Here is a 22,149-nt window from a genome sequence, read left to right on the forward strand (position 1 = left end):
CCAGCTCTACTAATTGCTACCTGTGTGATGATGGGGAAGCCCATTAACTCTTTTAGACTCAGTTTCTTCACCTGGATGAAGTTCTATCTTCTTCTTCATCCCCTTATCCTAAGATAAGAGGATCAGATCAAACCATCCCTAGCATCCTCTCCTATTATCCTGCAAGAAATAAAGCTGTAAAGGTAGGTTGGCATCAGATTCTGGACAACCTTGAATTCTGGATAAGAAAAGGTTAAACATCATAAAATATGAACAAAGTAAAAGATAATTTATTTTGAAAGTAAAGATTTTAAAAATCTTGCCTGTGTCTTTTATATTATGATAGATACCCACCATTGGCGCCTCTCCTATAACAACAAAAGAAAATTAAACCTGAAGTTTAACAGAATCAACCAAACACAACAATGCATCTGGGAGCATAGGCACCATTCCACACCTGTAGTCTCTCACTTCTCTAAGCAAGAGGAGGAAAAATTTGTTATTCATCAATCCATTTCTCAGGCTTGAGATTGGTCATTTTGAGTTATAATTTATGGCCACGCCCCTCTAACTCTGGGTTTACACTGAGTAAACTACCCCCTGGAAACTGACCCTCCAAAAACACTTTAGCTCATGATGCCTCCAGTCAGTTTACTCTGGGAAACTTCTCAGTGTTGTTCATGTCTAGGTCTCCACAAATGCAGATAGCGGCATCCTCTTAGCTCCCATACCAACTCTCTAGGTAACAATGGTTGTCATTCAGTCTTTTTCCAGTTTTTGTGACTCCATTTGGGGTTTTCTTAGCAAAGATACTGGAGTGGTTGACTTTTTCCTTCTGGCACAGAGTAAGCACTTAATAAATGCTTATTTCCTTCCCCATTAAACGCATGCTCCTAGGGAGCAGGGATTATCTTTTTGCTTATATTTCTATCCCCAGAAGTTAGCACGGTGCCCGGTATACAGTAAGCATTTAATAAATGCTTGTTGCATGCTTGCCTGTTGCTTGAAGAACTCATAGTAATAGGAGACAACAAGTCCAAGTTTGGGTCTTTTACTTCATGCCTTTGTCTCTTAACTTTCTTCCTGCTCAGGGGCCACATGGGTGACCTGTTGTTAATTATTCCCTGTTTATCATATATGTAGCTTGCTTTGTATATTCTTCTTTGAATGTTGTCTCACCTTAGATTGTAAACTCTTTGAAGGCAGGGACTATCTTTTGCCTCTTTTTGTATCCCTGGCACTTAGCACAGTGCCTGGAGCATAATAGGTACTTTGATGTTTATTGATTGACTTACTTAGAAAAAGTGAAAAAGAAAATCGAAGGCCTGCAAAAAACTCTGCTCTTAGGACTGGAGGTGTGCCAAAGGAGAGCCACTGATTTCTTCTGGGTGGGGGGTGAGCCCTATCCCCCACCAGCTGCTCTCACCAGAAGAAAAAAACATGGGGAAAAGGTGTAAACTTCCAGAATCCTTGATGAATTCAATCAACAAACATTTATTAAGCTCTACCATCTGCCAGATACTGGGATGATCCTTGGAATGTAAAGAAAGAAAAAAACAAAACACCAACAAAACAGCAGTCCTGGACTCAAGGACCTTATAGTCTAATGGGGAAGATAACATGTAAACAACTGCATGCAGACAAAATATGGACAGGATAAATTGGAGATGATCATAAGAGGGAGGGGGATAATATTAAGGAAGACTGGGAAGGGTTCTTACAGAAGGTAGGATTTTAGTTGAGACTTGAAGGAAGCCAAGGAAGTGAGGAGGTGGAGATGAGGAGGGAGAGCCTTCCAGGCATGGGAAACAGTGAGGTATGGCTGAAAGAACACTGGCTCCGTGGTAGGAAGATCCACATTAGGTTCAAATTCCATCTTTGAAACTCGCTGCTTTTATGATTTCAGACAGTCAGTCTGTGTCTCAGGGCCTCAGTTGCCTCAACTGTAAAATGAATAGGTGGAATTAGATGACCCTTGAAGGTAACTTCTACCTCAAAGCTGATGATTTGATTCATTTAAATACAATTTGGGATTTATTAAGTGCCTGCTGAGTACCAGGCACTGTTCTGGGCGCTGAATATATAAAGTAAAAAAGAAACAACTCTAGCCTAGCCTCTAAGGAACTTAGGTTCTTCATACACACAGATAAACAAATACAAGACACGTACAAAATAAAATCAGTCATTAAGGTTGTGGGTGGAGTAGATGAACAATTGGGGGAATTGGGGAATTGTCTTTTGTAGGAGCTAATCCTTGAAGGGAGTTGGATGTGACAAGAAGTAGAGGTGGAGGTAGGGGTAAGGACAGTAGGTAAAGTGCTGGATTTGGAGCCCAAGAGACCTGAGTTCAAATTCAATCTCAGATACTAGCTGTGTGACCCTGGGCAAGTCACTTAACCTCTGTCTGCCTCAGTTTCCTCATCTGTAAAATAGGGATAATGATAGCACCAACCTCTCAGCATTGTTGTGAGAATAACATGAGATAATTTTAAAATATTTTGCAAATCTTAGAGCACTACATAAATTCTATGATTATTATTATTTCAAGCATGGAGGACATCCTTTATAAAGGTACAGAGGGAGGAGATGGGATGCAGAATAAAAAGAACAGGAAGGAGTTATAGAATGCATGACGAAGAGCAACCTGACCTGTTAAAATGGGATGGAATCAGAATGGAGAAGGCTTTATAAAGATGTCAAACAAAGAAATGGTTATTTTAACCTACAGGTGACAGAGAGAAGCTGAAGATTCTCAAGTAAGGGAAGTAACAGGGCCAGAATTGTGAAGAACTTCATTAGGGACTTTAATAACTTTTTTAAAAATAATAACTTTTTTAAAAAATAATAACTTTTAAAAGTCTTCCCACACTTCTAGTACTTTCTATCTGAGATTACCTTCCACTTTCCCTGTATATTTCATGTGAGGTGTGGGGCTTGTTCAGGAGGACCAGCACCTCTAGCGGGAGGGCTTTGCTGAGCTCTCTCCAGGGCTGTTCATCCACCTTTGGTGTCCATCTTCACCCAGCTCTCACCTGTGGCTCCAAGAAGCTGTAGCATATTCAGTGGTCATACCCTGCTAAAACCATTTAGGTAGATGGGCTAAACCAGGTAGAGGGTAACCGACAGGCATCAAACCTGCTGATAAGTTAGGGGGATGTCTACCCCAAACATTTGAAGACTTTCCCCCGTAGAATGGTCAGATGAGAAGAATTTGTTCCAAAGGCCATGTTCCAAGAAGGTGCTGTGGACCTTGGAGTTTGGTTAGACATGAAAGATGCCAAAGTCATCCATTAAATTCTAGGCCATAGCCAGTCATCTTGACTATGATGACTCCGGAAGAGAGAGAAGGAGGCTGATGACTTTGTGCAACTCTGCCTCACTAAATTCAATTCACTCTAAAATCAAAAACATCACCCATGATGTCATGAGTTCCCTTAGAAAAAAAAGGACAAGAGGTAGCTAGGTGGTGAAGTGGATAGAGTACCCAGCCACGTGGTCTGGAGGACCCAAATTCAAATCTTGTCTCAGACACTAGCGTGTGACCCCAAGTGCCTCAAAGAAGAAAGAAAACAGAAAACAAAGAAAAACAACAAAAACAATATTTCTTGTATGTATATCGTTATTTCCCCAACTGAGACTGTGAGCTCTTGGGTTTCTTTGCATTCTGAGTACTTAGCACATAGTAGGAATTTGACATTATCCCCATCACAGATAAGCAAATTGAGGCAAATAGGTTAAATGATTAAACCAATTAACTGATTTCCATCTAGTAAGTTTCTCAGGCAAGATGTGAATTCAGATCTCCCTGACTCCAGTATTCAATATACTATACCACTAAAGGAAATGGGTTCAAATCCTACCTCTTGTTTCAATTCCTTGTGTAAGTTCCTTAACATCCTTGAGATTCAGGTTAGACTAGATGACTTCTGAGATCCCTTTTTCCGATCTGAAACCAAGATAGGTCAATGAAAAGGGATTCTCCCGAGGACAAGAGGCCCCCAGTCTTCCCACTTCAAGAATTCCACATCTGGAATACAAAGAAAGGCCAAAACAAAGCCCCTCCCTCCAAGGAGCAGACGTAGAAAGGATGGAGGGGGAGGGGAGAGGAGAGAGACAACGTGTAGATAAGGAGGCACGCTGGAGCAATACCAAAGATAATCCCCTTCCAGAAGGTGCTGGGGGAGGGGGAGGGCAGGGGTCCAACCTGGAAAAGCCTCCTGCTGGAGGTGGGAATTTGAACTGAACCTTGTAGGAAGCTGGCAAGCCAGAGGTGAGGAGGGAGAGAGCATTCCAGGCGTGGAGGGCAGCCAGTACAAAGTAATGAATTTGGGACCTGGAGGATTATTAGTAAGCATGTTTGAGCATTAGCAAATAGGCCAGTGTAGCTGGATCACGGAGGAAAAGAGATCAAAGGAAGACTGGAAGGTAGGAAGGACTTGAAAGAGCAGTAGATTTTATATTTGATCTTGGAGGTAAAAAGGACACCCTAGAGTTTATTGAGTAGGGGGTGGGGAGAGGTACATGGTCTGCTCCGTGCTATTTTTTAGCCCAGAATTTGTTCTTTGATTTATAATAATATGCATAACTAAGTACAAATGAGTTTCAGTGGTGTAGAGTTTTTCCCCAAGCTGCACTGTATAGTCAATAAAATAATTCTTCTCTCCTTTCCCCTACCACTCCCCACCCTAGAGCGCTTTAGAGGTTGCAGGGCAATACATATTTTATCTCATTTAAATTTTTGTTTTTTGGTATTGCAAAAAAAATAAAGGCTAGTCAAGCAGTTCATTTTGGGAGCTGCGCCAGTCCCTGAATCCTAACCCAGAGATACTTAGTCTCCTTCACAAGCTTCCCAAGAGCACATCCTCTTTCCCCCAAGTTAGGTGGCTGGTAGACTCCCAAACGATAAATACTTCAAGTGCTGACAAAGAGCTCACCTCCCCGTAGGTTGTTTGGGGAACTCCCATTACAAGCTTAATCAGAGTCAAGTCTGGGAGGCAGCCGCCTTTCGGAGTCCTGGTCACACCGCTGACCCTGACCGGCTACTTTGTTCTGCAGTTTACTCGGCACCAATTCCCACATGCTTTCCCATGTTCCTCTGCACTCCCCCTTTTTGTTGCTTCTTTCAGCCCAATAATATCCCCTTACATTCGTCTCCCACAGTTTGCTCAGCCATTCTCCAATCCTCGGGCACCGGCTTTGTTTCCAGCTTCAAGCGAAGGTTTATTTACAAAGCTCTGCATAGCCCTGAATGCCAAAAGGACCTTGAGCTGCGAGGACTCCGAAACCGCAGGACTGGGAAACCTCCGGCAGACTCCCTGGAGGGCTCCAAGGGGGCTGGGACTGGGGGGACGGCATGGGAGGCCCTTCCCCCTCCCTGAGAGCTTTCAGAGAAGCAGTGTCCCCGGGGCAGTGACCTCCGGGATGTCTATATTCCCCTCTGCAAGTCCTAACAGAGACATCTCTTCTCCAAAGACAGCAGCCTAAGAAAGAAAAGGAAACCGACCATTAAACGTGTTATTAAGGGGAACGTTATCGGAGAATTTGGGATGAAGATATTTGGAGGATCTAGGGACCCACTGTTTATTTGAGGGGGTATAGACTTCTGCCGTTCTACGATGGAATATTCATGTAAATGGGATTCAGCTGAATCTTATTTACCAGCCTTCCCTTAAGAAATAGATTTTTGAATCAGGGCTGGATGACCTCATAAATTTTGTTTTCTCTGATTGATTTATGGGCAAAGAAGAGTTAATAGCTCAGCACAGCTTCCTCATTGCCTTATCAATCATATTGCCTCCTAGGAGGGGTGACTTAGCCACCATTCTCCCCTTCCTTTGCTCCCCCACCCCCATAGATTCCAGGAAGCCTTTTCCTGTTTTTGTCCATTGTGTGTAAAAGGACGAAACAGACTTGGGGACCCTTAGAAGCTGGGCAACCCCAGGAGCTGGAAGCAGTTTGGGGGTGTATTTGTCCAATTTTTCCTTTGGCCTGTATGCAGATTTGCAAGTTCATGAAAGTAAGGGAAGACCTAGAGCTTGTCTTTTCTCCTCCCTTCCTCTGGAATTGTTCCCCTCTGGGCAACAGTCATGGGACTGTGATCAGCTAACAAACATTTATTACTCATTGATCCCTGCCTACTATGGGAATGCAGTGGCCAATATATACTACCTCTTCAGGAATAAGCGGAAACAGGTAAAGGTGGACTTCAAGGTTCATGCCTTGCTGAAAACAGTAATTCAAAAGAAGGATCCAGAGGATCTGGGTCCTGGTAGCTAAAACCTTGGAAGTTGGCTAAGCACCTAGTATAGGATCAGGCACTATCTGTTTTCTTAATTGATCTTATCAACCACCCTGGGAGGTAGGTGCAATTAATATCTCCATTTTGCAGTTGAGGAAAGTGAGGCAAGTGACTTGCTCAAGGTCACAAAGCCAGTAAATGCCTGAGGCTGTATTTGAACTCAGAGCCTCCAGTCTCCTGGCCCAGTGCTCTATCCACCGTACCACTTAGCTGCTCCCAGTTCAAATGGACTCTTGAACACATGAAATCAGGGCTGGAAACTGAAAGGGGAAGGTGCCTCAGAATCTAAACTCTGAGAAGATAGATTCAGATCCCTTCCTGCTTTGGAGGTAGGATCTAATGAACCAAGTTGAAGGTGTAGAAACTGAATGAGATTTCCAAAGGAAAAAGTATAACATGGGGCAGCTGGGTGGTTACAGTGGATAGAGTATGAGGCTTGGAATCAGGGTGACCTGATGTTAGAAGTGACCCAACAAGCCCCCAATAGTGAGAAACATGCTTACCTTAAACAAACAACACTACATGTTGTGAAATCAGAAAAGCTTTTATTAATCTTTACAATGACCTGGTAGCCCCCCCCAAGAAGGTTACAGGACCACTACCACATGTTCAGAAAGATGGGGCTTATACTGTTTTCCAAACTTTGGATCTCCTGCGATACTGTTCCCTGGCCATGTGATTACATATTCTCCTCTCTGATAGGTTTTTCCTCACACAGCTCCTAGAGCCTTCTCATTACTTTCTGACCTCTAACCCTGTTCATGCTAAGTCACAACCCTTATCACCTAAGACTGTGGAAAATGGAACTTTCTTGTTTCCCACACCTGAGTTCAAATTTGGCCTCAGACACTTACTAGATATGTGGCCCTGGGCAAGTTATTTAATGGCAATTGTATTAAAAACAAACAAACAAAAAAGTATAGTGAGGGAATAGGACCTTTAACCAAGATCAGGGGTTCTTCACGGAGGTCCTAGGAATTAGTTGTATTTTTCAATATTTTGATAATTGAATTCCTTTGGGATGCATTTAACACAAGTCACCTGAAGAAGTCCAGAATACTTAGAAAAACAACATAGAATGTCTGATGCGATAGAACAAGGATTTACCGAATGCTTACAGTACGTGCAGGGCAGTGTACTAGGGCCTGAGTATACAATATAAAAATGTGTTTCTGCCTTCAAGGAGCTTATATTCTATTGAGGGGAATGTAGTGTCTAAACAAGTGAGTATATGTGTGATAATTTGAGAATGCAGAAAGCAAAGAGGAAAGACTTGTCCTTGGAGATGGCATATAGATTCAGCCTTGAAAGAAGCTAAGAATTCTAAGATAAGGAAAAGAAGTACCTACAGGAGAGAAATTGTGTCAGGGTAGTGGAACAGAGGATGGTGTGTCCTGTTCAGGGAACAGGAAATAGACCAGTCTGACTGGAATGAGAGACAGTGAAGGACACAAACAGGCCTAGGGAAAGGAGGCTTGTTTCAGAAGGGTTGTAACTGACGGAGGAGTTCTAATTTTATCTTGTAGGAAGCCATGAAGGGGGAAAAACATGGAAGCCCTGTGTCTTAGGAAAGGGGAAAGATGAGAATCCAGCACTCTGACTAGGAAGCTGGTATAATATATTGTATGACTTGGAATTAGATAAATTCAGATAGTGCCTCCAAAACTTACTAGGCGAGTGATCTAGGATAAGTCACTTGATTTCTCTTAGTCTTAGTTTCTTCATTTGTAAAATGGGGTCAATAATAACACCTTTCTCCCAGGGTTGCTGTGAGCAGGTATACTACTTTGCAAACTTTAACATATTATGTAGGCAGCACTTATTAGCATCAGCTAGGTGGTGCAGTAGATAGCGCACTGGGCCTGAAATCAGGAAGACTCTTTCTTCCTGAGTTCAAAATTGGCCTCAGATACTAGCTGTGTGACCCTGGGCAAGTCATTTAATCCTGTTTGCCTCAGTGTCCTCATCTATAAAATGAACCGGAGAAGGAAATGTCAAACAACTCCAGAATCTTTGCCAAGAGAATTCCAAATGGGATCACAAAGAATTGGACATGACTGAACAACAACAAAATTATTAGGATCGTGGTCCAGGGAATAGAACCTGAGCTAAGGTAGTGGCAATGTGAGCAGAGAGAAGGGGTGACTTGCCCAGGGTCACAGAGCTAGTAGATAGTCAAGGATGGATTTGAACTAGGTCTTCCTGATACCAGGTCAGGTGCTCTAACCACTACACCACCTAGTTGCCCAAGGACAGTAATCATCAAAAGAATGGCCCCATACACACCAAAATATTTATAATAGGACTTTTCGTGTTTTCAAACATTTGGAAACAGAATAGATACCCATCAACTGGGGAATGATATACAAGTTGCGGTTTGTAAATGTAATGGAATATTGTTGTGTTGTAAGAAACAACGAATATGAAGAAACATGAGATAATTTATAAACTTTTTAAGTAAGCAGAATGAGGAGCATGCTTTAAGGGGAGAGGTCTTGGGGCAAAGGTGTGTCATATATGTTTAATAGAGTCTGAAAAAAATTTATCTAGGATACACTTTTAAGTTGAATCTGCATTACTAATAAGTAATTGAAAAACAAAATAAAACAATATAAACCAAGCCCTGATTTGTAGTGTTTGCTGATTTCAGAGGTTTAAATACTCACCCTGACAATTCAAACTGGTTTCAGCAGAACCCTGAAGGTTGGTCCTCTCTCCAAAGGACAGATCTGTGGCCATGTGAATACAGGCCTTGGTTATCTGTCTGGCTCAGCTTTTGTTTTTTCCATTGTAGGTAAAGGAGATTAATCTGGAGGTTCCAATCTTTCGAGTTTTCAAAGGTCAGGAGACTGAACTTCAGGGAGTCTGGGAGGCCAGTAGGGCAGTGGAAACCCTTCCTGGTTTTGGCATGGAGCTAGGACGCAGTCAGTGATAGTTGAAAGGACTCTTTTGACAGGCATTTGGGTGTGGACTAGGTGAGACGAATGCTATGTAGAAATGGTGCTAAGCCGATTCTCTATAGAGAGTAAAGGTCAACTAAGTGATGCTGTAGATGGGAGTTTGAAAGACCTGGATTCAAACTGTAACTTAGATATTTAGCTGTATGGTATTCTCAGCCTCATTTGCCTTATTCCAAAATGTAAAATGAAGACAATAATATCACCCATCTCCTTGTGAGGATCAATTGAGTTAACATCTGTTTGGCACTTTGGGTAACTTGAATACCTATGTAAATGTTAGATTTTCTTATTAGGAAAACAATATACATTTCACATTGTGCCAGTATAAATAGAAAGTACAATAACTGTTGAAATAATTAACAATGCAAACTGAAAGATTAGAAATTACAATGACCAAGTTTGACCCTGAAGAAGAGATGTGGATAGGTACCTCCTTCCTCTTCCTTGCCAGAGCAGGGGACTGCGGGTATGGGACACTGCATATGTGACACTTTTTCAGATCTGTTGGTTAATTGTGCTGGAAATTTTTTTCCTTCTTATTTTCTGTATAAGGGATAGCAAATGCTCACATGGTGGTCAGAAGAAGTGATACAAGGACATTCTCAGGGTCTCTCTGAAGAACTTTAGAATTGTTTTCTTCATTTGGGAGATGCTGGCACAGGACTTGCCCAATATGGCATACCCTCATCCGAGAAGGTGCTATGAGCAAAACAGAATTGAAGTAGCTCAAAAAAAACTCTAGATGCATAATATGGACTATTTGTGCCTGACCGGTGATAGGACATTCCCAGTTCGTATTGGTCTGATCAACCATAGTCAGACATTGTAACTTGACTTTAACATAGTGAGGTCATTTTGGTCCTCTTCAAGAATGAAGGACAACAACCAACCAATGAGAAATGACTCTCTGGGAGGGGTAGGAATAGATAGGAATAAAATTTATTTTTAAAAATTATTCATACCTTCTGTTTTTATATCACCACCATTTTCTCCCCAACCCCCCTTCCCCAGATACACATCTCTTGTATAAACAAGACTGTATACTGGGACATAGGAACAGACCTGGGTCTGGGCCACTTCCAATAACATGTGCTCTCTGTTAATGGTCTTGGTACTTTGGGATGACTCAGTAAATCTTGAGAAGTCCACTGGTTTCCCCTAATTCCTCATATTAGGGATGTTGGGGGAGAGGGCTGCCATGCTAAAACCTCATCAGAAAGGCTTAACTACTGTTGTAATAAAGGAAAAAAGAAAGATTGGGAAGTAAAAAAAAAAAAAGAAAAAGCAGTTCATCAAAATATCAGGATCTTCAATATTCCGCAAGAGTTTCACCCTGTGTCTTTGTATCCACACTGCTCCACACAGTACTTGGCCCCGTGAGAAAACTTTTGTGAATAGTATTTCATTCATTCTATAAAAATGAAAGGGAGGTAGGAATGTTTTCTTAGGCTTATCATTTCTTACAGCAAAATTATATTCCATTACATTTGTATGCTACACTGTATTTTGCTATTTCCCAACTGACGGGCAACCACTTTGTTTCCAGGTTTTTTGCTACCACAGAAAATTGCTGTCAGAAATTAAAGCTCCTTGTCTCAGGCCTTGACCTCCTGGGCTATCTATGCTCAGCTGTGGTATCTCTGAGGCAAAGGATATGGACAGTTCAGTGATTTATTTTTGAAGGGGAAAGGCAAGGCAATTGGAGTTAAGAGACTTATCCAAGGTCACACAGCTGGTAAGTGGCAAGTATCTGAGATCAGATTTGAACTCAGGTCATCCTGACTCCAGAGCTGGTACTCTACTCACTGTACCACCTAGCTGCCCCAGGTTAGTGATTTTTTGAATGTAATTCCAAATAATTTTCCAGAATGGTGGGTGTTTCTTTTAACTTTAGAGAGTAAGAGCCTTTAGCACTGGTGAGATAAGAGATAGGAAAAAAATGACCAACAATGGTACAAGGGTGGGAAAAAATAGCAGCAGGGTAGAGAGTTGGGAGACCTGAGGGCTAATCTTAGCCCTACCACTGACTTTCTCTGTGTAACCTTGAGCAGCTTGTCTCCCTTTTCTGGTTCATTCTCTGTAAAATGAGGGAGTTGGAGCAGATCATCTCTGTGTTCCCTACCCCCTCCGACATCCTATAACTCAATGGCAGACTGTTTGCCTGTGCTAGGCAATGTAGGGGGATAGGAAGCAGTAAAACACCCCCACCCTTTGCCACTGGGTTCTTATAAGTCAACAAGCCAGACATACATGGAAGTAAAAATAACTAAGAAATAAGACAATTGTCCACTATGTGTTGGCTCATGGTGCAAATAGTAAGCCCAAAAATAGTTTAGTGGGAATGCTTCTTGTGTGCTAGAGTGGTCAGAGAATTTTAGGATTTCATAGCTGGGAGGACCCAACCTTTTTCATGTACAGAGACAGAAATTGAAGCCACTATACAAAGATGCCTCTTCGAGGATCCAGGGGTCCTGGGGCCAGGTTGGGGGCTGTTTTCATTTCAGTAGGCTGGGCCTTCCAGGCTTCCTGGGGAAGATGGGAGTTGAATTGGGCCTGGAAGGAGGCAAAAAGCACAAGAGACTTCATGGGAACACAGTTTAATGGTTAGCCTAGCATCTGGGGTTACCGTTACACATTATCAAGCTTCCTTCTTACACAGCGTTTGTCCTGTCCACTGATACATGTATTCCAAAGTGGGGTCTCCCAACGTGGCCGGATTACAGAAGAGGCCCAGGAAAGGTTAGTTTAGTCCTCCTATTGCCCGATAGCCTGGGGAGTACTATCTCCGCCCATGACTTCAGCATGTTTCTGTCTCCACTGCTTCTCCCTGCTGACTCATTTCCTGTGCTGGAGAAGGCAGAGTTCAGTTTTGCCAGTGAGACTCAGCAACTCATTTTTTTTCTTAGGGATGGAAGAGATGTGGATCTCTGAGACACTGACTCTAAGGATATATTTGTTCATGCCTTTTGAATTTGGAATGGAGGGTAAGCATGCTGTAAGTCCTGAAGGTAGAGAGGGAGGAAAGGACTGAAGAAAGTGTCAGAACCTAGAAGAAAAGACCTTGATTACTAGCTTACTATGAGCCAGGCACAGTGCTTAGGGATGTGGACAAAAAGAAAGGCAAAACTCGGTCCCTTCCCCCTTCTTAGAGTTCACAGTCTTGGGGGGTGGGGAGACCCCTATACATATACAAGGTTCATATTCCATGTAAATAGAAGGTAATCTACAAGAGAAGGCTCTGAGAAAAGCTTCCAGCAGAAGGTGGGATAGGAACTGAGTCCAGAAGGAAGTTGGGAAAGCCTGGAGTCAAAAACTAGGAAGGAGAACATTCCAGGCTTGGGAAACCACCTAGGGGAAGAAGACAGAGTTCCACAGTTAGTTGAGTTCAAGGAAATGTAAGAGGGCTAGTGTAGCTGGATTTTAGACTATTGTAATGCGTGGAGTGTTGTAAAGTGTAAGGAGACTGGAAAGGGAAGAGGGCACTAGGTTATGAAAGGCTTAAAAAAAGATTTTATATTTGATCCTGGAGGTGATGGGGAGTCACCAGAATTTATTGAGTAGGAATGGGAGGAGATGTGAAGCAGGCAGACTCACCATCAGGCTGTTGTCAGCTGTGAGGTGGTAAGGGCCCGAACTAGAGGGGTGGCAGTATCAGAGGAGAGGAGGGGGCCTTAAATGGGAGATTCCTCAAAGGTAGAAAGGACGGGACTTGTCATCTGATTTGCTCTGTGGGGCAAAGTCTCAAACTTAATGTGAATGAATCAAAAATCATTTATTAATCAATTACTATTTGTCAGGTGCTGTACTAAGTGCTGAGGATACAAAAACCAGATAAATTTTAAAAAGAACAAGCTTGGGTTCATTGAAGAGATAGAAGATTCTCCCCTTTCCCCTCAGTCCCCAACCTTAGCCACCCCCTACACTTCTAATCTTTTGCAAAAGTCCAGATCTGTGGGAATAAAACATTGTTTATAACGCTGTATAAAATTTTTTTCAGTGCATTGATAGGTTTTACTGAATTTTTTTTCTATTTTCCCTCTTTTTCTTAAAAAAATTATTTGTTATAATGGATGGCTCTCAGAGGATGATGGGGAGAAGGATACAGGAGAATATCTGGGTAATGTGAAAAACAATAGACTGGGAGCTCCTGGAGAACAAGGACTGCTCTTCCTCTTTCTTCCCAGCAGATGCTTAAGTAAATGCTTGCTAATTAATAAAAATCTTAAAAAAAAAAAAAGATAACCCCTACCATCAAGGAGTTTTCATTCCAAAAGGGGGAGATAGAGTTGAGGTATATGAATGTAATGGAAGACTATTGTTCCATAAGAAATGATGAGTAGGCAGACTTCAGAAAAACCTACAAAGACTTACATGAACTGATGCTGAGTGAAGTGAGCAGAACAGGAGAAGATTGCACACAGTAATAGTCACGTTGTGCACTGAAGAACTTTGATAGATTTGGTTCTTCTCAAGAATGTAAGGATTTAAGACAGCTCCAAAAGACTGACAATGGAAAATGCTATCCACATCCAGAGAAAGAACCATGGAGTCTGTGTGCAGAGGGAAGCAGACTATTTGCTTCCTCTCTCTTTTTTTTCCTTTTGTTTCTTCTTTCTCATGGTTTCTGCCATTGGTTCTAATACTTCTTTACAACATGACTAATGTGAAAATATGTTTAAAATGAAGGTATAGAGCCTATATCCGATTGCATGCCTTCTTGAGGAGGGGGTAGGGGACAGAAGGGATACAATTTAGAACTCAAAATCTTATGGAAATGAATGATAAAAACTAAAACTAAATTAATAAAATAAAACAAACATCTTCAAGATGAAAAAAAGAAGTATAGAGTTGAGGTAACCCTAGAAGGGTGATACTGGAGCAATTGATAGTTCTTCCTAGCTGTCAATGGAACATATTCTTTAGTTTCATTTAAGCTTTTTCTGACTCTCTCTTCCAAACTTGCCCATTAGTTCCATTGTCTTCTCAGTTTTTAAGGTCTGCAATTTCAGAATCATGCTATAGTCTTCTCTTTCCTTCATCTCCAACTTCTAATCAAGTTGTGAAGTCTGATTGAGTCTATGTCCACAAAATCTCTCCTAATAAAGATTTCTTTAAAAATGAACTCAACTGTCTTCTCCAAGACTGCCACTGAAGTCCTGTCACCTTTATCTCTGGGGTCAGAGTTTCCCAGATTTAGAGCTGGAAGGGACCTTAGAGGTCATTTCTTCCTCCCTCCCCCATTTTACAGATGAGGAAACTGATACCCAGAGAGATTAAATAAATAACTTGCCCAAAGTCACACAAATAGTAAATGATCGAGCAAGGATTCAAACCTGGGTATTCTGAGTCCTGAGACAGGGCTCTCTCTAGCTGGTGAACCTTGATGTCTTGCTCCCAGATCCTCAGGTAGGCATCTAGAGCCTCTCACCTACCTTTCCAGTCTCATTTCATATTTCTCCACTGTCTCCATCTGTCAAACTGTTCCTTGTGTACCAGATTTTATTTCCTGATAATGTTTCCTCTTCTTCTTCCCCTCTGCCTCGTTGATTGCCAAGGTTTCCTCAAAGCCAGGGCTCAGGGGTCACCTCTTACAATGGACCTTTCCCGACCCATTCCTTAAACAGCTCCCAACACACGTCTCCCTCTTGAAATTTACGTTTTCTTTAGTTGTGAACTTGTTACATTCTCCAGTCAATTAATCAATCAACAAACATTTAGCAAGCCCTGCTTTGTACCAGACACCATACTAAGTGCTGGGGATAGGAAGACAAAAAAGGAAACTGTTCCTGCCCTGAAGGAGATATTTTCCAGGTGAAAATGGGCTACTAGAGGACAGGGCCTATTTCCTTTTTGTCTTTGAATTTTCACCATTTAACACTGTGCCTGGCATATAGCAGGGCTTCATAAATGCTTAAGAGAAGCTTAATAAATGTTTGTTGCATTGAAACATCCTCAAAGAGGAGTCAATGGATCAAAAATCCTAGAAATTTCCCTTTCTCCCTTAAAGAAACGTGTGTCAATCATCTGAATGTTTCTGGAAATGAGTTGACCAGACTACTCCTTCCTAAGCATTCTTTTCAGTCACCTCAGTGAAGAGGTCCATTGTATAGTTAGGAAGCTATCTTTTAAAGCCTATATACATGTTAATAATGACTGTTTGCAATTTCAATGACTGTGGATTCTTCCTTTACAGCCTCTCATTGCTTTAATAGACAGCGGTTTCTTGAGCCTGTGTAACTAAAAAAAACAATCATCACCTGGTGATTAACCTGCTAGAGAAGAGTCTTTTGACTTAGGCTGGTCCTCCGACAATAATAACTCTCAGTTACATCGAGGCGACTTGTCATGGAAGCTGAACTGGGGGTCTGACACATCTTGGCTGTGTGATCCTGGGGCAAACTGCTTCAACTGTAAATGTTCAGGACCATAGGTGCCACACATGTAGCCTCCAACCCTCCTGAGTGCTGCCTGAACCACATTAGAATGTAATTCCTATCTGATTTTAAAGTGTTGGTGTGGTAATAATAAAAGAAATGTATGAGCATGTGTGATTCTCTAAGTTGTACGGCCCTCAGAATTCCTTATACATGGTTTAGTAGCCCCCATTTCTGTTTGAGCGCAACATCCCTGCTCAAGGCAACTTTCTAAAACTTTCAGTGGCAGAGGTGTCTCATTCTGCATTGCTTAGGGAGAATTTCCTTACCTGGAGCTCTTTGTGCTATGAAATCACAGGTCTGATTTTAAAAATTATATAGACACACACCTATGTAATACATAGCACACAAAACACCCACTATGTACATAAATGCATTCACACATGTACACATACATGTATGTGTTTATGTCTACCTATAACTTTACATGTCATATGATCACCACAACAACCCTGGGAGGTTTGTACTATTATTTTTGTAAATAAGGACACTAAGAATCAGAGAAGTTATGGAGCTTATCCAATAATACAGCTAGACAATATCCTAGAGAAGATTAGAACTCAGGTCTCTGATTTCATTGGTCTCTCCAATATACCACACTGTCTCCTGACAATAGTCACTAACTAAGCTTGTTACCTTGTACTGCCCTCAAAGTTTTTCCCAGTTTGGTATGACCTGAATTCCCCATAATATGGGCACAAATAATTAAAATCCAATATAGAAAGGACAAATGAATAACAACAACATACTGCCCCGAGTCGGAGGAAGGAAAAATAATTTCTGATTCCAATCAGAGTCAAGGGGAGTTATCAAGAAATACTTCAAGGCAGAGGTGGCCTCCATGGTTACATGCTCCAGAGCTAGTTCTCCTTCTTTCCCCAATTTTTTCACTGATTTCAACTGGGGACAATTCTTGTTAGGTCTAGACTCAAGGTCTCCCAGAGTGACAGGATGGCCAGGAAAGCATTCTTAGTACTTTAATGGGGTTTCTTATCAGTGCTCCCATCTCTGATGAAGTTCTCTTGTTTTCTGCATCCAAATAGCCAAAGTACCAAAATAATACTGTTACTACTTTTACTCTGGCATTTGAGATGTGGGGTTGGTAGTGGATGCAGGGAACAAGGAGAAAGCTCCTCTGAGAGGAAGAGCTGGCAGACAGACCTCCCAGAGTGAGCTCTTTGTAGAAAAGATAAGAGACCTTTGTTGGGTATACACATGAATATTGACCCTGGGAGTTTTCTCCCTTCCTATCTCCCCAAGAGAGGTCTGTTGCTAGGGTATGTGATAGATAACCTACATACTACCTTAGTTTTTTCCTGAAATACCTTTGCGCCATTTTGCAACATTTATGAAAAGGGAGATATTTTGATACCAAGACAAACTGTGAGCAGAGATGTAAATGACATCCTTGAATTAAGAGCTACCTTGGCCATTCTGGAGCGAGAGGGCAGGAGGGAGGGAGATGTAGAATTTCAGGGGAAACAGAAAAATCACTAAAGGACAGGACCCAAATAGGGTGGGGAAAGAAACTGGAGCTTGGCTATCCTTGAAATAGGGTGTGCCATTTTTTCCCCCTAATATACAGTTAACATCTGGACTAAAAGACCCCTGGGGCGACAGAGATATCATTGAGCATAAATAGTTTATAGAAGGGAATTCGACACCTTTATCTCCACTGGAAAGAGCTAGAGACTCAGGTAACCTGTTTCAAATCCCCTGTCTGGGGAAGCCCAATATCTGTAAGAGTCAGAGTGGAAATTGAATTTCAGTTTATATTTAAAATGAAGGAATAAACTCACCTACTGGAGGTCCCTCGTTTTATAGGTGAATACATTGATACTCAGAGATGGAAAGACTCTGCTAAATGCCAAGGCAAGTTAGTGGCAGAACAAAAAACTTGGGTCTCTTTGTCTGCTGGTTAAGTATTGTCTCCTGCCTCAACTACAAAGTTGAGGCCAAGTTAAAACTCTTCTCTCAGGACACCACCAGTAATGATGATGGAGCAAAGTGCCCCGTTGGAGTATACCATGGAGGAGCTTTGGGAATTTTGGTACCCCACAAGCACAATCCTTCAGGGTGAGGGTTCTCACTTTTAGGTGCTCAGCTGTTGAGCTGCTTAGGAAAGCCCAACATAAGCAGACCTCAGAAGAGGTGAGAGTATTAGGCTACTGCTGATTTTTTTATAGGATTTGGGCCAGTCCTCTCCTGGTTCTCAACTTCTTCTTCTATGAAATGAAGAAATGAAGTTGGATTAGAAGGTGTCTAAGATTTATTCCAGTTCTGACTTTCTATGTTCTGTTAGAGAGGAAGCATGACTGGCCTGGTGGGAAGAACACCAGACCTGTGGTCAAGCCCTGGGTTTAAACCCTTTTTTGGACACTAGTTGTGGAACCATGGGGCAAATTATTTAATCTCTCTGAGACTTACTTTCCTTATCTGTAAAATGGAGATAGTAATAGTATTTTTACCTGTCAGTCAATAAACATTTATTAAATGCCTGCTATGAGCCAGGGCACTGTGGTAAGCACTAGAGATAGATAGACTATACTCTCAAGGAGCTCACATTCTAATGGAGGGCCTCCCATTTGCTATATACACCTCACAGGGTACAAACAAGATATATACAAAATAAATTGGAAATAAGCAAAAGAGGGAAGGTCCTGGAATTAAGGAACTGGAAAGGTTTCCGTAGAACAGAGTTGTCAAACACTCAGGCCTCATATAGCCAGTGACACTTTTGATTGGGGCTTGAACCAGATTAAAATATAATTGGGAAATATTTAACAAAATAAGTAAAAAATATGTAATAATACATTTTAAAAACTGTCAATATAGGTTCCTCAGGGATCCTTGTGTATGGATTAGTGGCTCTCATTTCTAATTAGAGTTTGATACCACTGCTATAGAAGGTGGGATTTTAGCTGGAACTTTTAGGAAGCCAGGCCAATCAGGAGTTTGAGATGAAGAGGGAGTGTGCTCCAGGCATGAGTGACAGCCTGTGAAAATGCCCAGAGTCAAGAGAGTCCTGTTTGGGAAACATCTAGGAAATCAAGGTCACTGGATTGGGAGGATATAAGATATAAGGTATAAGAAGACTGGAAAGGGAAGAGGAAGCTAGATCATGAAGGGCTTTGAATGCTAAACAGAGCATTTTGTATTTGATCCTGGAGGTGATGAGGGAGTTTTTTGAGTTGGGGGTTCTGTGTCTTGGTCAGACCATGGTTAGGAAGATCTCTTTAGTTGCTGAATGGAGGATGGGTTAGAGGGAGACGAGGTAGGCAGACCCAGCAGCAGGCCATTGCCATAGTCCAGGTGGGAAGTAAAGCCCTTCACTGGAGGGATGGCCCCGTCAGAAGAGAGAAAGGGGAGTCCTTAAGAGATGTGGCAAAGGTGAAATCTGTAGGCCTTGGCCACAACTTGGAAAAGAGGGGTGAGCTTGCGAGGGTCACATGGAAGTACTGTGAATACCAAGGGCTATACAATGTTAAAGCATTATGTAAGTATGTTATTATTAAGGCCCTCCCAGCCCTGACACCCTGGGTTCTAAGGGCCCTCCCAGCTCTGACCTCCTGGGTTCTAGGGGCCCTCCCAGCCCTGACCTCCTGGGTTCTAAGGGCCCTCCCACCTCTGACCTCCTGGGTTCTAAGGGCCCTCCCAGCCCTGACCTCCTGGGTTCTAGGGGCCCTCCCAGCCCTGACCTCCTGGGTTCTAGGGGCCCTCCCAGCCCTGACCTCCTGGGTTCTAAGGGCCCTCCCAGCCCTGACCTCCTGGGTTCTAGGGGCCCTCCCAGCCCTGACCTCCTGGGTTCTAAGGGCCCTCCCAGCCCTGACCTCCTGGGTTCTAAGGGCCCTCCCAGCTCTGACCTCCTGGGTTCTAAGGGCCCTCCCAGCTCTGACTTCCTGTGTTCTAAGGGCCCTCCCAGCTCTGACATCCTGTGTTCTAAGGGCCCTCCCAACTCTGACCTCCTGTGTTCTAAGGGCCCTCCCAGCTCTGACATCCTGTGTTCTAAGGGCCCTCCCAACTCTGACCTCCTGTGTTCTAAGGGCCCTCCCAGCTTTGACCTCCTGGGTTCTAGGGGCCCTCCCAGCCCTGACCTCCTGGGTTCTAAGGGCCCTCCCAGCTCTGACACCCTGGGTTCTAAGGGTCCTCCCACCTCTGACCTCCTGGGTTCTCAGGGCCCTCCCAGCTCTGACCTCCTGGGTTCTAAGGGTCCTCCCACCTCTGACCTCCTGGGTTCTCGGGGCCCTCCCAGCTCTGACCTCCTGGGTTCTAAGGGCCCTCCCAGCTCTGACACCCTGTGTTCTAGGGGCCCTCCCAGCTCTGACCTCCGGGGTTCTAAGGGCCCTCCCAGCTCTGACATCCTGGGTTCTAAGGGCTCTCCCAGCTCTGACCTCCTGGGTTCTAAGGGCCCTCCCAGCTCTGACACCCTGTGTTCTAGGGGCCCTTCCAGCTCTGACACCCTGGGTTCTAGGGGCCTCCCTGAGTTCTCCTGCCCCTGGACTTTACACCACTGCCCATCGGTGTCCTGGCTTGGCTTAAAACCTTTTCACAAGCCAACTTTGCACTTATGTCTCACAAACCAACGGCCTCCAGACTGTGTGCCCGGGTCAGGTCTTTCTTTGACGCGTTTTAAAATAGGGAAGGGGTTGATGGAGTCTAAAGACTTCTTTTTAGTCTGCTTTCCCACAAGGATGATGGCCACAGGGTAGTCTCTTGCCCATACATAAAATGGCCACTGCACGGATTAGAGACGAGACCTTGCTTTCTTAGCACCCAAGATGGGGAACGTTGAGCTTCCTGCCCCTAGACAAGATGGCCGCCCTAACGGGCACCACGCTTCCCGCTCTCTGAGCCGCCACGTACCCACTCTCAAGATGGCTACCGTTAACCCACAAAACCACACTCAAGATGGCCGCTCAGTGGCTCATGAGCGATCACGTGGGTCGACCTTTTTTTCGTTCCTACAGGCTGTTTCCGCCTCAGAGATTGAGAGGCAGCCGTCTGGTCTAATAGTTCTCTCTATTTGCTCTTGGTCCCACCCTCCAGGAGACACATCAACGAATCGGCAATCCTGGCGGGTGTCTGCGAGTCTCGCCCCGCCCCCTCCCCCCAGTCAGAGCCAATGGGCAGGGCGCGCGGGGGACGTGGTCGGGGCGTCTCCGCCATTTTGTGAGTCTATAACACGGAGCCGTTGAGTCGGTTCCTGCTATTCCGGCGCCTCCACTCCGTTCCCTTCGGGTCTCCTCGTGTGCCATGGACGGGTAAGCCTTATTTTCACCCCCTGGAATACTTCTGTCCGCCGCTGCCGTGTTCTTGGCTTTTGCCGGGCGCTCCCTTCCCTCAGCCGCCCGAGCCGCGGGCAGCGCCGCGGGGGCCGCCTCCGCTCCCTCCTCATGGCCGCCCCTAGTCACGCTCCCGAGGCGGACCGGGTGCCGCCGGAGTTTGGGACGGGTGCTGTGACCGTGGGAAGGCGGGGATCTGCGTGTGAAGGGGCGCGGGTCACCTCGCGCAATTCGGAGTTGGGGGAACAAACGGCTCCCCTCCCCCCTCGGGAGTCGGAGCGCGCGTGCGTGGTGTGGAGGCCAGCGCGAGCCAGAGCTTAGCTGCAGGCGCCCTTCTTTACCCCTCATTCCTTGGGTCTCGTTAGAGGTTTTTCTATTCCTCACAGCCCCCCGCTCGCCTCCCTGCCCCCCTCTTCCGGTTGCGTGCTCTTGGCGCCCCTTTTCGCGAACCCACGCGGTGGCTGCCTCCTCGTGCCTCGCCGCGGCCTTTCCCGCTCCGCTCCCGCGCTCGGGGCCCCTCCCGCCTTCCCGCCCCTGGACTCTGTCCCTCCCCGCCCCCACCCGCCGGCGTGCGCCTTTCCGGGGTGGAGGCCCCGGCTCTCCCCCCACCAACCCCCCCCTCCCTGGGGCGGGTGGGGTTGGGGGCGACCCGCCCTGCCCGGAAGGAGACGGGACCGGGGCGGGGCGGGTCGCCGCTTAAGCTGGGCCTCGAGGCCGGTACTTGGCCCGCCCGCCGCGGCAGCTCCGGGGTGGGGCTGCCTTCCTTCCCCCTCCATTCTTAATCTCGCCGTTTTCCCAGAGAAGGAAACTGAGGCTCGGAGTTGCGAGTGGCCGAGAGCAGCCGGGAGGCCCCGAGTCTTTGTGCATTCAGGCCCCCCCACGCCCCCTATGGAGCCTGTCGGGCTCCAGGCTTGGGAGAGGCTTTTAATTTTTCCAAGATGGAAGCCCTTCATATCCATTTCATTACCTTTGACCCGGACAATCAGGTTTTCAAACTTAGTAAAATTCAATCCCTCTGGATAGGTGGGATAGCTTTAGTTGGAATGCCTTCAGTCGTGTCAGTTCATTTTGTGTGGGGCACTTTGTGACCCACTATAACTTAATAACATTTTCATTTAGTTTCTGGAGTACGAAGAACTGTACTTTCTTCTTTTTGTAGATTTAGGAAGAGATTTGACACACAATTCTGCCACTAA

At 44.5% G+C, this 22,149-nt stretch overlaps 1 protein-coding gene and 2 long non-coding RNA genes across 6 annotated transcripts in view; 2 read left to right on the forward strand and 1 right to left on the reverse strand.

Moving 5' to 3' along the window:
* Positions 1 to 247: 247 nt before the first annotated feature.
* Positions 248 to 5,295, reverse strand: LOC140499851 (uncharacterized). Its single transcript, XR_011965563.1, has 3 exons — positions 5,125 to 5,295; positions 3,840 to 3,925; positions 248 to 1,922 (listed from the first exon to the last, which is right to left on the reverse strand). It is a non-coding gene; the product is annotated as an uncharacterized lncRNA (long non-coding RNA).
* A 6,770-nt stretch (positions 5,296 to 12,065) lies between these two features.
* On the forward strand, positions 12,066 to 15,781 carry LOC140499850 (uncharacterized). The gene is made up of 2 exons (XR_011965562.1): positions 12,066 to 12,221; positions 15,431 to 15,781. It is a non-coding gene; the product is annotated as an uncharacterized lncRNA (long non-coding RNA).
* A 4,966-nt stretch (positions 15,782 to 20,747) lies between these two features.
* Positions 20,748 to 22,149, forward strand: part of PTBP1 (polypyrimidine tract binding protein 1) — a 32,218-nt gene continuing 30,816 nt past the window's right edge. For 2 of the 4 annotated variants that reach the window (XM_072601746.1, XM_072601748.1), the window contains exon 1: positions 20,816 to 20,932. In XM_072601746.1, the coding sequence (XP_072457847.1) occupies positions 20,925 to 20,932 (8 nt within the window). In that variant the 5' untranslated portion in view covers positions 20,816 to 20,924. Of the gene's footprint in view, positions 20,933 to 22,149 lie in introns of all 4 variants that reach the window. The other 2 variants (XM_072601745.1, XM_072601747.1) reach the window with 2 other exon arrangements.

This window comes from Notamacropus eugenii, chromosome 4 (assembly GCF_028372415.1).
Source record: "Notamacropus eugenii isolate mMacEug1 chromosome 4, mMacEug1.pri_v2, whole genome shotgun sequence".
Lineage (NCBI taxonomy): Eukaryota > Metazoa > Chordata > Mammalia > Diprotodontia > Macropodidae > Notamacropus > Notamacropus eugenii.